This window comes from Venturia canescens, chromosome 8, assembly GCF_019457755.1.
Source record: "Venturia canescens isolate UGA chromosome 8, ASM1945775v1, whole genome shotgun sequence".
Lineage (NCBI taxonomy): Eukaryota > Metazoa > Arthropoda > Insecta > Hymenoptera > Ichneumonidae > Venturia > Venturia canescens.
In genome coordinates, this window is record NC_057428.1 from 18620843 (window position 1) to 18636763 (window position 15921).

The 15921-nt window shown below is 35.9% G+C and overlaps 4 protein-coding genes across 6 annotated transcripts; 1 reads left to right on the forward strand and 3 right to left on the reverse strand.

Moving 5' to 3' along the window:
- Positions 1 to 733: 733 nt before the first annotated feature.
- Ric (Ras-related protein interacting with calmodulin) lies at positions 734 to 3788 on the reverse strand. The gene is made up of 4 exons (XM_043425441.1): positions 3179 to 3788; positions 2899 to 2955; positions 2682 to 2755; positions 734 to 2456 (listed from the first exon to the last, which is right to left on the reverse strand). The coding sequence occupies exons 1-4, from the start codon at positions 3327 to 3329 to the stop codon at positions 2028 to 2030; spliced, it is 711 nt and encodes a 236-aa protein (XP_043281376.1). The 5' UTR covers positions 3330 to 3788; the 3' UTR covers positions 734 to 2027.
- Positions 3789 to 4161: 373 nt separating this feature from the next.
- Positions 4162 to 8065, forward strand: BORCS6 (BLOC-1 related complex subunit 6). Of its 3 annotated transcripts, XM_043425434.1 has the most exons (6): positions 4162 to 4401; positions 4572 to 5102; positions 5212 to 5372; positions 5543 to 5661; positions 5883 to 6087; positions 7187 to 8065. In XM_043425434.1, exons 1-4 carry the CDS (start codon positions 4300 to 4302, stop codon positions 5592 to 5594), a joined length of 846 nt encoding a protein of 281 aa, XP_043281369.1. In that variant the 5' UTR covers positions 4162 to 4299; the 3' UTR covers positions 5595 to 5661; positions 5883 to 6087; positions 7187 to 8065. The 3 variants fall into 3 exon arrangements, with proteins under 3 accessions (XP_043281369.1, XP_043281368.1, XP_043281370.1); XM_043425433.1 differs by lacking the exon at positions 7187 to 8065 and having other exon boundaries at positions 5883 to 6792; XM_043425435.1 differs by lacking the exon at positions 7187 to 8065 and having other exon boundaries at positions 4173 to 4406; positions 5883 to 6792.
- LOC122414294 (serpin B5-like) lies at positions 6207 to 8544 on the reverse strand. Its single transcript, XM_043425423.1, has 8 exons — positions 8450 to 8544; positions 8090 to 8244; positions 7779 to 7982; positions 7357 to 7561; positions 7058 to 7263; positions 6683 to 6886; positions 6474 to 6612; positions 6207 to 6348 (listed from the first exon to the last, which is right to left on the reverse strand). Exons 1-8 carry the CDS (start codon positions 8457 to 8459, stop codon positions 6242 to 6244), a joined length of 1230 nt encoding a protein of 409 aa, XP_043281358.1. The 5' UTR covers positions 8460 to 8544; the 3' UTR covers positions 6207 to 6241.
- A 1064-nt stretch (positions 8545 to 9608) lies between these two features.
- On the reverse strand, positions 9609 to 15578 carry LOC122415261 (serpin B6-like). The gene is made up of 8 exons (XM_043427245.1): positions 15463 to 15578; positions 15256 to 15353; positions 14860 to 15045; positions 12829 to 13036; positions 12498 to 12742; positions 11948 to 12160; positions 11699 to 11828; positions 9609 to 9808 (listed from the first exon to the last, which is right to left on the reverse strand). Exons 1-8 carry the CDS (start codon positions 15470 to 15472, stop codon positions 9609 to 9611), a joined length of 1290 nt encoding a protein of 429 aa, XP_043283180.1. The 5' UTR covers positions 15473 to 15578.
- Between the last annotated feature and the right edge of the window lie 343 nt (positions 15579 to 15921).

Sequence of the window (15921 nt, forward strand, 5' to 3'; positions counted from 1 at the left end):
AACCATGAGAAATTGGTTCAGCACGTCAAAACATCCGATTTGTACAGGAGCATCGAACGATTTTCCGTGTTTTACAAATTGTACGATCGAGAACTAAGCTTGCATATAATAAATAATATTTTTATCAACATTCAATACTCTATACGGACAATCAATAAATTAGTTTTTTTTCTTTGTTTTGGTAGTTATTTTTTTTCTCAGGTGTTACTCTGTATCGCCGATATTCTTTGACGAAAACGATAAAATCTGACTAGCAAACATTAAGTAACGACTAGATACACTTCGTATTTGCGTTTCACATGGACGAGAAACTAAACAACAAATTTTATAGTGCCGTTTTTCCTACACAGCTATTTGTTTGACATGTTTTTTTATTCGTTTGTGTAGCATAGGATTTCCTACGCAAAATTGTCATTTTTTTATGATTTTGTTTTTTTTTGTTACACGATAAAGTTTGCAAAATTCAAACATTTAAGCCATGAGCAAATTGGAAAGAGTGGACTATTTTTTCGTCGTCTCAATAGTCTCAATTAATGCAAACTTTCTTTTATTATTATCTATTATAATAATTTAAGCACCCATGGATCATGCCTCAATATAACTGATCATCAGGTATTGTGATTGTACCCGTTTGTTAATGTGTAAAGACCGTGTTTGCTCGTGGGCTCGTTAATAAGGCTTTCAACCTTTTTTCATGCGATATTCAAAGCCCCTGATTCATTGCTTCGTCGAGTTTATTTTGTTTTTTTTTTTTTTTATTTCTTCTGATGTCAGAATTCGTTGCGATAAAATTTGTATTTTTTTTTAACGCTGGGACGCGTTTCATTATTCTCCTTGCTGGTTTCATTTTCCATTCGCGTGCAAAGCTTTACCGGTATGAGAATTGTATAAATCGTTTGTAAAGGTAGTTCACACTGAAGTTTCACATTCATAGTTTCAAATCTCTATGAAAAGCGTTTTTCAATTGAAAATATAATATAAAATAACCAAAATAATGGAGAAACGTTAAAAAATTTGGGGTTTTCGTTGATAAGCAAATTTTCCGATAAATAAAATCGAAAATGTGATTTGAAAATTGAAAACTTATCGAAGAATTGTGGTTCTAACATGAAACGTTAGAAAATTACGATTTTTTTGTTACTCGATTTCATTGGAGTACATTTTCGATATGGTAATATTATTAATATTAAAGACATAAGCAAAAAAAATAGGCCATGAAAGTGAACTACCTTCATGAATGATATCAGTTGTTTCGTTTTCTTAATTTCTATCACACATGTACGCTAACGTTCATAAACATTTAACAGAAGCATGGTTAAACTCTACCGAGTCTCTTGATATTTTGTAAAATATGTTAAAAAGAAAACGAAGCCAAATGAAAATGGCGAAAATATTTTATCGCCATAAATTTTAGTTACGTTTCGACGTGTGCGTAGATTTGTGAATGATTGAACGAAAATTGCCTGCATTTTTATCCAATCATTTTGATATTCTTTTAGATATATTGGAAATTCACAAACGTTTCTTCACATTCGTTGAAATTATATTGTTGTTGATGGAAAAAACTATTTATCCTGTTAGGATGAAAAATATTTGCTCTGTTAAACGGCACCAAGCGTATTTTCACAAAGTATTCATTGTTTCTATTAAAAATATATTTGTCAATAACGCAATTTTTTCATAAAAAATTGTTGTGCGAATTTTGGTCGGATGTTTTGAATTTTTCGTTTTATCTTAACTCAAGACTGGGCAAAATGGTTTTCGAAAAAGACATGAAATTTCTAATCACTGCATCTTAAATATTTTGTAATTTAGTAAAAAAATAAATAATAGATGATTTTCGTTTTATTATCAGTTCTAATGATATTTTTTCCTCAGACAAAAAAGAAACGCCTGCGCCTACTTTTTGTTTATTCATTTTTCATTGTTTCAATTTTGCAGCAGTCCGAAAAGAAACGAAAAATAAACAAAACGCCCACTTTGGACTATCAGCAAGGTGGTTCTTATTATTGTATCGTTGGTGATGTTTAGGGCGAATAATGAGAATTGTTTCTCTTCTTTCGTTGAAATATAAAAGCAAATATGGATCTGAGACGCCACCATCGACTGTGTTTCCTCACAATCTCACGTGAATTCTCTTTGGCACGTATTTGTCGTACTACAGAGTAAAATGCATCGTCAATGAATTGTCGGAGTGCCGCTGATGTTTCATAGAAGGGACAGCCAAGTTGATCCGCCAAAGCTCTTCCCTCTTCGGTCGAAACTTTGCGTCGTGGCTGGAGATCAAATTTATTGCCGACCAACACCAATGGTATATCTTCGCTTGCTCTCACTTTTGATATTAATTTTCTGTACTCCAATGCCTCTTGAAAACTGTGCCTGTCCGTCACTGAATAGCAAATCATGAAACCCTCTCCACATCTCATGTACTGATCTCTCATAGCTGTAAATTCGACCTGAGAAGATACACAAAGTCCTCTTTCATTTTTATTCCACATGTTTCCAAATTGTTTAAAAAACAATGAGGCTTGACACGTTGTTCATAATGTTTATATTCAACTATTGAAAAATATTGGTGACCAAGTTTGTTATAACTTTATCAAAGGAACAATTTATGCAGATTCAATTTCTAGAATTCAAGAGATTTTTTTAGTTAAAAATAGTAAATGAATGGCTCTCACTTGTCCAGCTGTATCTAAAATGTCCAACAGCGCAGCTTCGCCATCTATGACCGCTTGTTGCTGATAAGAATCCTCTGTTGAAAATTCAATATTTTTTATCCATAAATTGGAAAAATTGACTAATAAATGTACAATAGTTCTATAGAATATGGAATCAATGAATTTTTAACAAGCAAAACTAACTCATGTCTAGAAAGCACTGTGGAATTTCACTTGCCTATTGTAGGGTCATGGTACTCCAAGAAGCTATGACTGACAAATTGGAGGGTAACAGCTGAAAAGAATCAACATTATTAAAATGAGTCTTTGATAACAAGGAGTTAAGAGTATTAATAATTTCGTATATATATATATACACATATATAAAAATTGTGTACTCTGTAATCTAAAAAAGTAACGATAAACTGTTATATTTATTCGTGTTTCAGGAATGTTGAAAAGGCTCAACTCCTCTGAAATTGGCAAGATTCATTAATTACAAAAATAGCTTTCGTTACCTGATTTACCAACTCCCCCATCTCCGAGTACAACAATTTTGTAAACTCGGAGACCACCTCGAGTGGTAGTAGGTGGAGCAAATGCGGATTTTTTGATTGAATCTTTTCCATTGAGATAGATATTTTTCTCCTGTGCTGTGTCAGTTGACATAGTAAAATGATATTTGATAAATTTTCTCTATAGAAATTTGATGTATTTTCACTAGCTGTCAAAACTTGACATTGCTTTAAATTTTTTCTGATGTAAATATTGCACTGTATATTTGGTATATTTAAGATTTAGAAGTTTAAAAGTCTTTTGTCGATATGTTGAAAATGTTAAAATGAAATAAATATGTCTCCGATAATTCGTAATAATCGATATTATTGTTGCTGCAAAGATGCACGACAGACCTCGTGGAAGAATATTGAAAGGACTGAGATTTGTTTGTTCTTTTTGTCACGCACAACGCACACAAGAATATGCTACGAAAAATGTATTTTTAGGCCATCTGTAACGTGGACGATAAGCACAAATGAATTAATTTACATCCTACATGTGTGCAGGATTATTAAAAACGGCGCATAAAATATTGTACGGTGGGACAGTGGACTCACGCGCGCGAGGGGTGTTGAGTTGATCGCGGAAGCTCTTCACCCAATTTTGTCAATACTCGTGGCTGTTCGGGAATTTCCGTGTCTAGGGCTTTTTTTTTATCGCGATCCACGGGAAGAGTGAAAAACTGAGATTATTCGTGACATTTTTCAACATTCAGATTTATTGATTGTTACAAAAAGCAGCTATTTCGTATTTATTCGAATCGTTGCATAACCATGAGAGAAAAAAATGATTAAGAAAATGACAGGAATTTGGCGCTCTTTTTAAATATATTGTTCGGCTATAAAGGTGGGTGCGTCAATAATTTTCGTATGTTTCCGGAAACGGTCGGCGAACTACTGTCAATATGTGGCGACGCCATAAACAGCTGTAGTACAATGTGGAAAATAACAGTATGTACTAAATGCTAGATGTCGATCAGCTGTCAAGCGAAGCGTTCCGCCGTGATTCGTGCGTTGTGCGTATATAAAAAATATTTGACGTGCAGTGTCCTCAATTGTTGTATTAAGGGGGGACATAAGCAATGGAGCCCGAGGATTTAGGAGTGGAATCATCTTCCAGTAGAATAGGACAATCACTTCGTATTGAGAAAACTCATGCGGCTGTTGACTACGACGAAGATCGAGTAAGGTTAGAGTTTATTATGAAGGATGTGTGAAATTTTTAATCATAGAATTGTATGTGCTAAATATTTTATTTCACCGATAAAAACGTTTCTCATGAAAAACGAATATAATTATTTTTCTTTCGAAACGCTTACTGGAAATTAAATATTATTCAAATAAAAATTTATAGCTGCACGAGATGACAGCGTCTTATTCCGAAATATCATTCGATTCGCAATCTTCGCCTCCCATGTCAGAGCTGAGGTCTTTGGTGGAATCACCAGAGTTTGACGGTGATAAATTATTAGAAGAGGGCATAGCAAAAATGGAAGGGGTCGGACATCGTCCGGATCGATTGAATTTGAAGAGCAGCGATGAAAGTCCGGATGAAGATGATATAGATCCAGATTTACCGAGTTATCAAAAAGCTCTAGGTTATCTTCAGCTGGAAGGAACAGTTATGCAGGAAGGTGACATGGTATTATTCGTTGCGGAAGATCTCGAGACAAAAATCAAACTGTCAAGCCCAGTAACGAAAAAAAGTGACACTCCTTCGTTCCCTGGCTCACGGAGTTCAACTCCTTGCCTCTACAGACAAGCTCTTACACCGCAATTACCATTACTGGATCACAATGTTCTCAATGAACTTGAAATGGAAGCACGAAAAATAGCCACTTCTGTTGACTCGTTGACAGAAAATTTAGCTGCTATTTTGCACGGGGTTCGTGAAACTAAATTCCTCGAATTATCAAAAAGACTAACAATCGACTCAACTTTTTTGTTCATTTTCTCCAAAAATGATTAAAATTATTGAGCATAATAATTTTTAGGCCTCTGCAGTAACAGTCGGATGTTTGGAAACGTATCGAGATGCTGTCTGCAAAACCTGTGACGCAGTCGATCACAACATCAAATCAATGTATCAGCTTATGGCAAAATGCGAGGAACTCTCAAAAAGCATGAGTCCAATATACAAATTGGCTGAACAAATGTGAGTCCGATGGTCTAGGATTTAATTTTATCATCAAAGTCAAAGTAGTTTTGGTAATTTTCGTTGATACAAAGTTCGTATAGTTGAAATGTAACTAGAATAACATGATTTCTTCAGTTTTTAAATTTTCCATGACAATTCAATATTCAATTGAACCAATTTTTTTATAGCAAAGAGATGAAAAGAATGCTGGAGCTGTTTGAGAGTGCTATGAATCTATAAGTATATTTTCGAAAATCGTGGTTGCGGTCAGGCGGACAAACGTGTATCAAGAAGAAATACAGAGGAGGTTGTTTTCGTTATTAATTTATAATTAAGATTTTAATAAATTATTCATTAGTCTGTAGGACAAAAAAATGAGAGCGCTCTTAGTAACTTGACTTTTTCCAAGAACTCCTTTCCTCGCAAATGAGGAAGTTTTTCATAATTCACAATAATTTTGTGTAAATAATATTTCTTCGAGTTTAAGTTTTATGACGAATCTCTATAGAGTAATGAAAAATGTTTCAGGCCAGAGAAGAGGGTGACGAAATAAGAATATCCGATAAGGTTGTTAATCGTCTGGATTTTATTGGGCTTCGACGTTAAGTGTTTCTGAGGATACATTCGAGAATGAATATATGAACGTTTAAAGGACTAAAGTCGTGATAGTTTGCGATGAAGTTTTGATGAGATTAATGCCCATACTCGATAGGACGATATATTCGAGGAGCAGGTATTTCTGATGATTCATTCTAGAGCCAAAAAAGGCATGTTTATCATTGTTTAAACGAACTTATTATAGTAATAGCAACTGACCGATACGAAATTTATCGTATTTTACAATATTTTTTCCTATCGAGTTGCGTTACGAAGAGATGTTTTTGTTTCTATCCGCTGTAGCGAGCGACGAAAGTTTTTATCTTATATTCGTCTCTCGTGAATATTATAGCTAAAAATGGGCGGTTTGCAATAAATTCGTACTCTGCAATTGGAGCTGAAAGAGAAATATTTTTCTTATAATCTCCGTACGAATCGTCATAATGAAGGTTTAGGGAAAGGCAAGTAGCTGTTGAGATAAAAATAATCGTATTTAAGGTAAAAACAAACATTGAAACTCACGTTCGCCTATATCCTCTTTGCCATTTTCATCGACCGTTATGACAGTGCTTAGAACAAACTTGTGAAAGCGGAGGCCAGTTTTCTCCAACATCGGCATCTTTGTATACTTCTTATGGAACAATTCTTTCGAATATGACATCTGAAAAATAGACGCATTGATGTATGTTCAAGATAGAAATACTAGCAAAATCATGAGAAGGTCTCCTTACTTTATTTAGGATCTTGTACATGTCAAAGTTGGCAGATTTAATCTCGAATTTCGGTAACTCGATGTGTATCCCCGAAGAACGTCCCTTTGCTAATAAATCCTCGATAAATAGATTGTTTACATAATCTTTTGACACGATCCTGGCCGAATCTGGCGTATTCTTCGGAAGAATGATCATCATGCTCAATTCGAATCCAGGTTTGCTCTGTCGAACCGTAAAAATTCAGATACTTTTAGTTAATCGTCCAATTTTCTTATATTTTTAACTCCAATCAAGCTCGATTTCGACGCATTTTAAATTCTGATACGTTGATGCGTGAATAAAAGCCACACGAATTTATTGTGTCTAATATAAGACTCGTCGAAGCCAATTTACCGCGTATGGAATTTCAACCCAAGTGTAGCCACTTTCTTCTCCGTTATTGAATTTCCCTGTTATACTTATAAAGGTTCGCTTTTCACTATGAATCCCTTTAACGTAAAAATCTTTTTGACTTTTTTCTAGATTAAACTTTTTCAACCACATGCCCTTGAAGAGGACAGCGCACGTGATTATTATTTTCGTCTCATCGCTGATATCAACTGTAACGAAAATAGCATTTTAGTGTGTGTATTAACGTCGGCATCATCCATCCAAGGATAGAATCGTGAAGAACAATGAAAGCGGGAGCGTACGCGAGCTCGAGACATCGTTGATAGCGTTTTCCATATTTCCTCGGCAGTTGTCATCAAGGGCGTTACCCGTTGCTGCTGGATCATCGTTGACTAATGTCGTCTTCACACCCAAATAATCGATAACGTCTTTGTATATTTTAGCCAGGGTTGATGATTCAGTTACGTATATTTCGTTAACTGTCTTCAGCCCCGAATCTGCGTATTTCTGAAATTAGGCTTTACTCAGTCTATTTATCGTCGTCAACAGCCGAGTTTCCAAATAATCATTTTATCGTTTACAAAAATTCAATTGAGAAGGTTTCGACGAGTTTGAAGAAATCATTTTTTACCATTCGCAAGCTCTGTCACAATCAAAGTTCAAGACTCTCTGAACTGTGACTTTTGTTTTTTGTTGAAATTTCGAATATTTAATGCGAACTCACAGACATTTTCTCAATGAGGCGTTTGACTCCAACTTGGTGAACACATGCCGGCTCGGGATCGGTTGAATGAAAGACTGTGGGGGGAAGAAGCGACTGCATGATTTTTCTGGAGGTACCGGTTGTTCCAAACGATGCCAAATGCAGTGTGAGTGCAGCGGAGAGTGGACAAAAAACGAAGTTTGATTTTTCCGTTCTCACAATTTCCTGTACGAATACAATGATTCTGTGTTCAGAGATTGATGTTAAGAGGCGATTAAATTAATGACAGAGCCGATGAGCTCGTTCAATCGATCGTTTTGCCATAATCGTACCTGGGCTATTAGGTCTGTAAATTTATTGATGCCATCAGCAATTTTTTTGATTGCATTGTCCTTCTCACATGCAGTCAAATTAGCGATACTCAATGTACCATGCCGAGCAATTTTTGTTTGAGATGGATGGAGGGTCAAAATGCTCGCTATGAAAACTAACGAAAGAGTAATCGAATTATAAAAACGTACAAAACTAAAATGTTGCGGGAAACTACTATTGTCAGCACGCGTCAAATGGAACGAGCGTTGGATTTTCCAACGAGAGCTCGACGACTCCATAAAAAGCCAGCGAAAATATCATCGAATAGTGAGAAAGATTAGGCGGAGTTAAATAAAATACTGATAAATTAAAAAACTCACGTAAATTCATGGTCGATCTTCGCTTCGAAGCGTATGGCAACACTTTTTCAACGAAATATTTTCAACGATCAGACGTTTCGAGATTTTCCCTAAAACTGTAATGCGACACTGAGAAGCGAGAGAATTTCTTTTATACCAGCATCATCGTAACGCTGAAGTAAGCGCGGAGTAGATGGGAAAGCACGTAAATGGCACGTAAATGAGAGATTAAACGAGACAACGAAACGCGAATTATCACCGAAATTTGAAATACTTTCGCGACCCCTTTCCTTTGTTTTAGAATATTTTTGATCTCATCGACGATTCGAGCGGTTGAAAGATCGTCACGAATTCGCGTCTCGATTATTTTGTTACGCAAAGCGCGTCAAACGCAGGCTCGAAAGCAAGCTATATTCACGATTACAAAACGGAGGGAAAATTCGTGTCTCGAAGATAGCGAAAAATTGAGGTCGCGATTCAGTATCGACTTTGGCTAAAATTTGGATCGTCGTGCGCGACGATCGAGGGCATCTTTCGTTACCTTTGTTTTTATTTCTCTTCGTCTCATCCAGCACTCCACACGTAGCGCATCCCTTTCAACAGCCTCGTTAGAAATCGAGATTGCAGACTAAAGCGAATATCGCGATGCATCGCCAAAAAATTCGAGTTTGCAATGCCAAGTTCGTTCCTCGATTCGATATTTATTTTGCTGATTCAACTATAAATATATTTGTCGACACGAACGATTGTGCAGCAAAAAATGTTGCAACGTTGATTTTTAATTTAAAGATAAGAAAAATGATGATTTTTTAGGTCCAACGAGAAACAAGGTCGAGATTTGAAAACCATTGTCACGAGTACGAGCGCCTGATTTGAGAACAATACGATGAAAAATTTACGTGACTCGTTCGGTATTCGTTTGATTATTTGTATCGTCGATGATTCAAGGTCCCGACATCGCGAATAAGTCCGCTGCCAATAAATTCTTTTATTCTCGTTGAATATACTCCGTTCGTTAGAGATATAATTAGACAATAACTTAAAAAAATACGAAATACGAATTTCTAAATAAAAATATGAAACAGCGTTAAAATCTTTGAGAACATTATTTTTGTGCGAATGCAGAACAAAACAGATTTGGATCGTCGTTGAAAGGAGCGATTACTGACGAAATAAACGATCACAGATCCGTGAAACGGGCAGCGAAGACGATCTGAGGAGGAATGTCATTTTTCTTTGAATATTCATCTTCCTTTTTTGTGGGGTCTTTTATGACGGGAAAGTCAGTCGTCTCGAGGATCAAAATATAGAAGGGACGGTTGACTATAAACTGTTGGTCGATGCTGTGCAAACGTGACTTCACCTCATCACTAACATCATCTGAAAATAATACGAAAATTCATGACTTTTTAAACTTTCGTTATTCGAAATGCAGACACTTCAAGTTTATTGGATGATTGGATGATAAATGTTTGTTGAAATTTACCCATAGAGTCTATAAATGAGTAGTCGACTGACACGCATGTCAAATTTTAAAGGGTTCGTCTTATCGGTTATTGAGATAAACGTGATTAAATATGAAGAAAAATATGAATGAAGGCTTGCTTCTTATGGAGTTTGTGAAAAACGTACACCGCAATAACAATGCAGTATACAATGAAGGGTTAGAAAAACATTCGCGACGACGAAATTGGTAATGAGCACATTTGCTTATTTCGCCATTTTGTTTCTTCTTGGCTCGGGCCATTCCTGTGATATTCTTCATTTCCCTTTGCGCTCTCTGATGCGATTTTTGACATAAAAAACTATGGTATTTTCGCCAGGGACGAATGAAATTTCGGGTTCGGTCAGTGATGGGTCCGCGATTAATAAATGGCTTGTCATTTCTCATTCGCCAAAAGACAAGTTGAAAAAATATATTTACAATTTCGAATTAATAACTCTGACATCAATTTCAAGTGATTATATATCCTTTAATTGGGGAGCAAAAATCGATCCAATTTAGACACCCATAAAATACGATCTTTCGGGCATGATCTATCTCGATGGAAACTGTACGATGAAAAAATGAGAAGTATCTCGCGAAAGAGTGAAGCAACGACAATTTGAGTTCCACAGTTAAGGGTGAATGATACAAAAGTCGAAATAATTAGAAATTGATCAAATTTGGTGATAATGTTCTTCAACATCAAGTGCGAAAACACAAATTTTTTCAAAATTTTCTTCTGTTTAGTTATCGAGTAATTACGCATTAAAGCAGATTTCTTATGCCCGGAATGTATACCTATATATATGGAAACGCTATGCTTATACACGTGAACTTTAGTGATCAATTACTCGATAACTGTACAGAAGAAAAATCTTAAAAAATTTGTATTAACAAATTTGGCACTAAAGAATATGTTCAACAAATTTTATAAAATTCTGATCATTTTGAATTTTTTTATGTTTTTAGCATGGTTTAGCATGGCAACATTGTATCGCCTGTGCAATATATCCTTAAGGAGGGTGGATCGCGACGATACAATGTTGCCATGCTAGACCATGTTAAAAATATTGAGAATTTCAAAATTATAAAAATTCAATAAAATTTGGTTAAGGAGTTTCGGTACAAAAGTCTAAATGTTAAGAAATTGATCAAATTTGGTGATAATGTTCTTCAACATCAAGTGCGAAAACACAAATTTTTTCAATATTTTCTTCTACTTAGTTATCGAGTAATTACGCATTAAAGCAGATTTCTTATGCCCGGAATGTATACCTATATATATGGAAACGCTGTGCTTATACACGTGAACTTTAGTGATCAATTACTCGATAACTGTGTAGAAGAAAAATCTTAAAAAATTTGTATAGTCAAATTTGGCACTAAAGAATATGTTCACCAAATTTTATAAAATTCTGAACTTTTTGAATTTTTTAATTTTTTAGCATGGATTAGCATGGCAACATTGTATCGCCTGTACCGAAACTCCTTAATATGTATTCTTTAAAAATACATAAGACAATATAAATTTTTAAAGATTTTTCTACCACATAGCTCTCGAGTAATTGAACACTAGAGTTCACCTGTATAAGCACAGAGTTTACAGTGATACATCTCGTGCATAAGAAGTTCGATTTAACGCTTGATCATTCGATAACCATGTGGCGAAAAAATTTGTGTTTGTATACTCGATGCCAAAGAGCGTTATCACGAAATTTGATAAAATTCACATTATTTTGATTTCGTGATCCACCCTCCTTAAAATCATTTGCTTCGGCGCTTACCCTTTGATTCAACTCCACCGTTGATGTCCATGAAACTCGTTTGTGCTGCTTTCGTCAGAATGAGGTCAGGAGTGATCATGATTTTTCGAAAGTATACTCGTATCGGATCGTACAAAACGTCCATGTGCAGCTGCGAAAAAATCGTAATTCATCGTTCAACTGCGTGCACACCGAGATGATGAAAAATCAGCGGAAAAACAAAGAAACAAATAAACTACAAATGGTATTCGAGCTCAGCGTTCTGCTCACTTTTTCGAGGGCTGGCTTCAAGTCGCATTGAAATTTAATCCGGAATTGCGGCATCAGTAAATGGCACTTTGATTTTTGCCCACCGATAAATTCCATAGTAGAAATTTGATTAAACGTGCTTTCGATCTCCTTAAACTTGTCTGTCGTGTTCTCTATTTCGGGAGGACAAATTACGACCATGCTCATATCGTAGTAATCTTCCGCTGCTGGTTTCTGTAAGGAAATAGTTATTTGCATGTGTTTTCTTTCCCCCCCGAGAGTCACTCGTGTTAACGCGCTGCGGCCTCGTCATATGAGCACGCGAGAAACTTTGTCGTTTGAGGTCCAAAGTCCTCGTAACAATCCGAGTAGATTAAAATTTACTTCCTGCCTCACGGTGATAAGTCGGACCATTTTTTATTTAATCGAATATTCGGGGAAACGCGCTCGCAAAAAAGTATGGCGAGTCGAGAAGAAAGTCTAAAGGAAGCATTCTGACACTGTTCATTTGATCCGGTTGATTCGCTCGAAATGCGATACTTGAAGATTCGTAAACGCAAAATAAACTCACTGCGAATGGAATCATGATAAAATCGCTCAGGTATCCGTTACCCCCACCAGGTAACAGTCTCTTTTGTATACATTGGCCAACCGTGAACTCTCCGCGGAGGCTCAAAAAAGTCATTTTTTTTGAGGTTCCATCATGACGTATGAAATTTTGTTGACTTCGATAGACGGTCTCTCTGACTTCGAACTTATTGCTTTTAAAGTACGAAGCGTTTACGAGAACTATGCTCGAATCTTTGTTAACATCAGCTGCGATAAAAACATCATTTGAACTTTCGCATCCTCGATTCGGTGAAACCCAAAGAAAATAAAAGAACATAAACACCCCTGCTTACTCGGTGCTATTGCGTCTGCGATATCAGCCACCATCTTATCCCGGGCCATATTGTTCACGGTACTGCTCGCTGTGCTCGAGCTGAAATCTACTTCGTGTAGACTCCCCTGAAAAATGTTCTTCGCTTGATCGATGAATTCTCTGAACGGCTGAAGTCCCGGAGGAACAAATATTGAGCTCTTCAACACCACGTCGGCTGTTTTGTATTTCTGCAACATATTTTTTCAGCCGAATATTTACGAAGCGTTTGGGAATCGCGTTGCTAGCAATTTTCGTCCCCAAGGGAGGAGAGTTATATTCTTTATTGTTAAGGAGTTTCGGTACAAAAGTCAAAATATTAAGAAATTGATCAAATTTGGTGATAATGTTCTTCAACATCAAGTGCGAAAACACAAATTTTTTCAATATTTTCTTCTACTTAGTTATCGAGTAATTACGCATTAAAGCAGATTTCTTATGCCCGGAATGTATACCTATATATATGGAAACGCTATGCTTATACGCGTAAACTTTAGTGATCAATTACTCGATAACTGTACAGAAGAAAAATCTTAAAAAATTTGTATTGTCAAATTTGGCACTAAAGAATATGTTCACCAAATTTTATAAAATTCTAAACTTTTTGAAATTTTTTATGTTTTTAGCATGGTTTAGCATGGCAACATTGTATCGCCTGTACCGAAACTCCTTAAATAATTCAAAAATATATCGGGATACCCTATCCGAAGGGGATTTTGAGCATTAAAGATTGATTCCATATACATCGATGTGTTCGATGTACACCGAGTTACGAGAAGTTGTATATCTATTGAGAGAGAGAGAGAGGTGGAAGTTTCTCTCCAGATTTCTGGAAAGATCGCACGATCGATACATTTTTTTCTCAATCCGTTCCGTCACCAGACGAAAGAAAAAACTCGGGACCATCTCGGAAGGATCGGGAAGCAAGGCACGATCTCAAATCCCGGAGATACGTATATTAATATACAATTTTCAAATCTAAAATACTGCGAAATAAGTTGAATTTTGTTTGACCGATAGTGACGAGATTTTCCTGTAAAATCGAGATAAGGCCCATTCGCGTGAATCTTGTTGAACAGCGCTTAAATATGTGTGAAAATTGTGTGTCTTAAGCTTAAGGAGGGTGGCTACACTCGTCTAAATGATAAGAAATTGATCAAATTTGGCGATAATGTTCTTCAACATCAAGTGCGAAGACACAATTTTTTTCAAAATTTTCTTCTGCTTAGTTATCGAGTAATTACGCATTAAAGCAGATTTCTTATGCCCGGAATGTATACCTATATGTATGGAAACGCTATGCTTATACACTTGAACTTTAGTGATCAATTACTCGATAACTGTACAGAAGAAAAATCTTAAAAAAATTGTATTGTCAAATTTGGCCCTAAAGAATATGTTGACCAAATTTTATTAAATTCTTATCATTTTGAAATTTTTAATGTATTTAACATGGTTTAGCATGGCAACATTGTATCGTCGGTAGCCACCCTCCTTAAGCACACTTCAAGCGTAAGTCTTAAGCTTTCTGTTTGAAAATGTCGATTGTGCAAAGTTGAAAAATAATTTTTCCATAAGATACGCTTGAACTTCCTTAATGGTCATTTATGGGGAGAATTTCACCGCAGCCCTTTTTCGACCGACCCAATAGAAGTTTTGAGAAAATTGGACATTTTTTAAAATATTTAAAATTGCACGAATAAAATAAAATCGTCGTGGTCGTTTCTCAAGGGTTAAAAATACATTGCGGTATTTTCATATTTGTTTTTTTTTAGAGTTTTTAAAATTATTTATCGTCCTCCAAAGTGGTTAATAAAATGCCTTCGCAAATATTCGTACAAACAATTATTGTATCAACGTTAACAATTGTCAATCACTACTGACTTTTATGGTATCTAGTAGAAATGCGGCGTCCGCAATAAATAAGTAAAACAAAATAACATATTCGTATTCCTAAAAATAGCAAAAACGTCATAAATAAAAGAGTAAATTAAATAATCATGACAGAACTCACGTTGTAGCGCTCGACGATTTTCCTGAATCCCAAATCTCCGAAGTATCTCGGTGACGGTAATCCAAGCGCGTGACCGAAAGCGCTTTCGAAACCTCCTGCAGCCCCGTACGAAGTCATTGACAATGTGAGATGACAACCAACGGGAGAGAACGCCAGATTTTTGCTCGGGTTCGCTTCCATGAGGAACTGCACAGAACATAAAATACGAAATTTTCAAATATTTTCACTCCACTTGGCTGTCGATGAAAATCCTCGTCGTGCGGCTATTCAGCAAAAGAAAAACGTCCGACATATTTCCCATCAGTTATTTAATGAGCTTCGTTGAAAATGCTGCTCGATTCGAGCTCGAAGTTAACTTGAGCTTTGGCCTTATGAAACAGCATTTGGCTACTCTACCTTCATAATATTCCCATTGAATTGCTGCATGCCGGAATAAATCGTTTCAAGAATCTCATCTATCAGTTCATCCTGTAGTAAGTCATCTGGACTTTTCGCTTCGGAGAATCAAACAAGGATTATTAAGCACCGTTCAAATGATAATTTCACAGGTAGCTTCAACAAGTGTGTGTATAAAACGATTCAAAGAGTTTGCTCATCGCATACTTCCGCTCATTTTCAATTTTCAGATGATCTTGTAGCGTTTATTAATACGAATTGCGCAGCTCCTCGGGCGCGAGCTTTTCCGCGACGATATGTGAATGCGGATTGTGTGTTCCAACCGAAAGTAAAAAACCGATGACAGTTCAAAAAGTATTTTTACCACGAGTATTGTCACGACGCTGATTCGATAAGAAAATTTTATTGTTCGACGACACGTATTCGTATCCATTGGTTTTTTATATTCATCGATGCTTCTCGAAACTTTTCGTCTTATCTCGAAAATATATTTCTAGAGTTCCAGCAGCACGTTCGAGATATTAGTTGCAGGTAAAGCTGATGCAATTTGGTTTCGTTGTTTCTATCGGTAAAAAACAAAAAAAAATTTAAAAAAATTAAAAAAAACAAAAAAACTCAAGAAAGAGACGAAATTTGTTTCGTGGTCTCCAAAATTTCCGGGCGCCC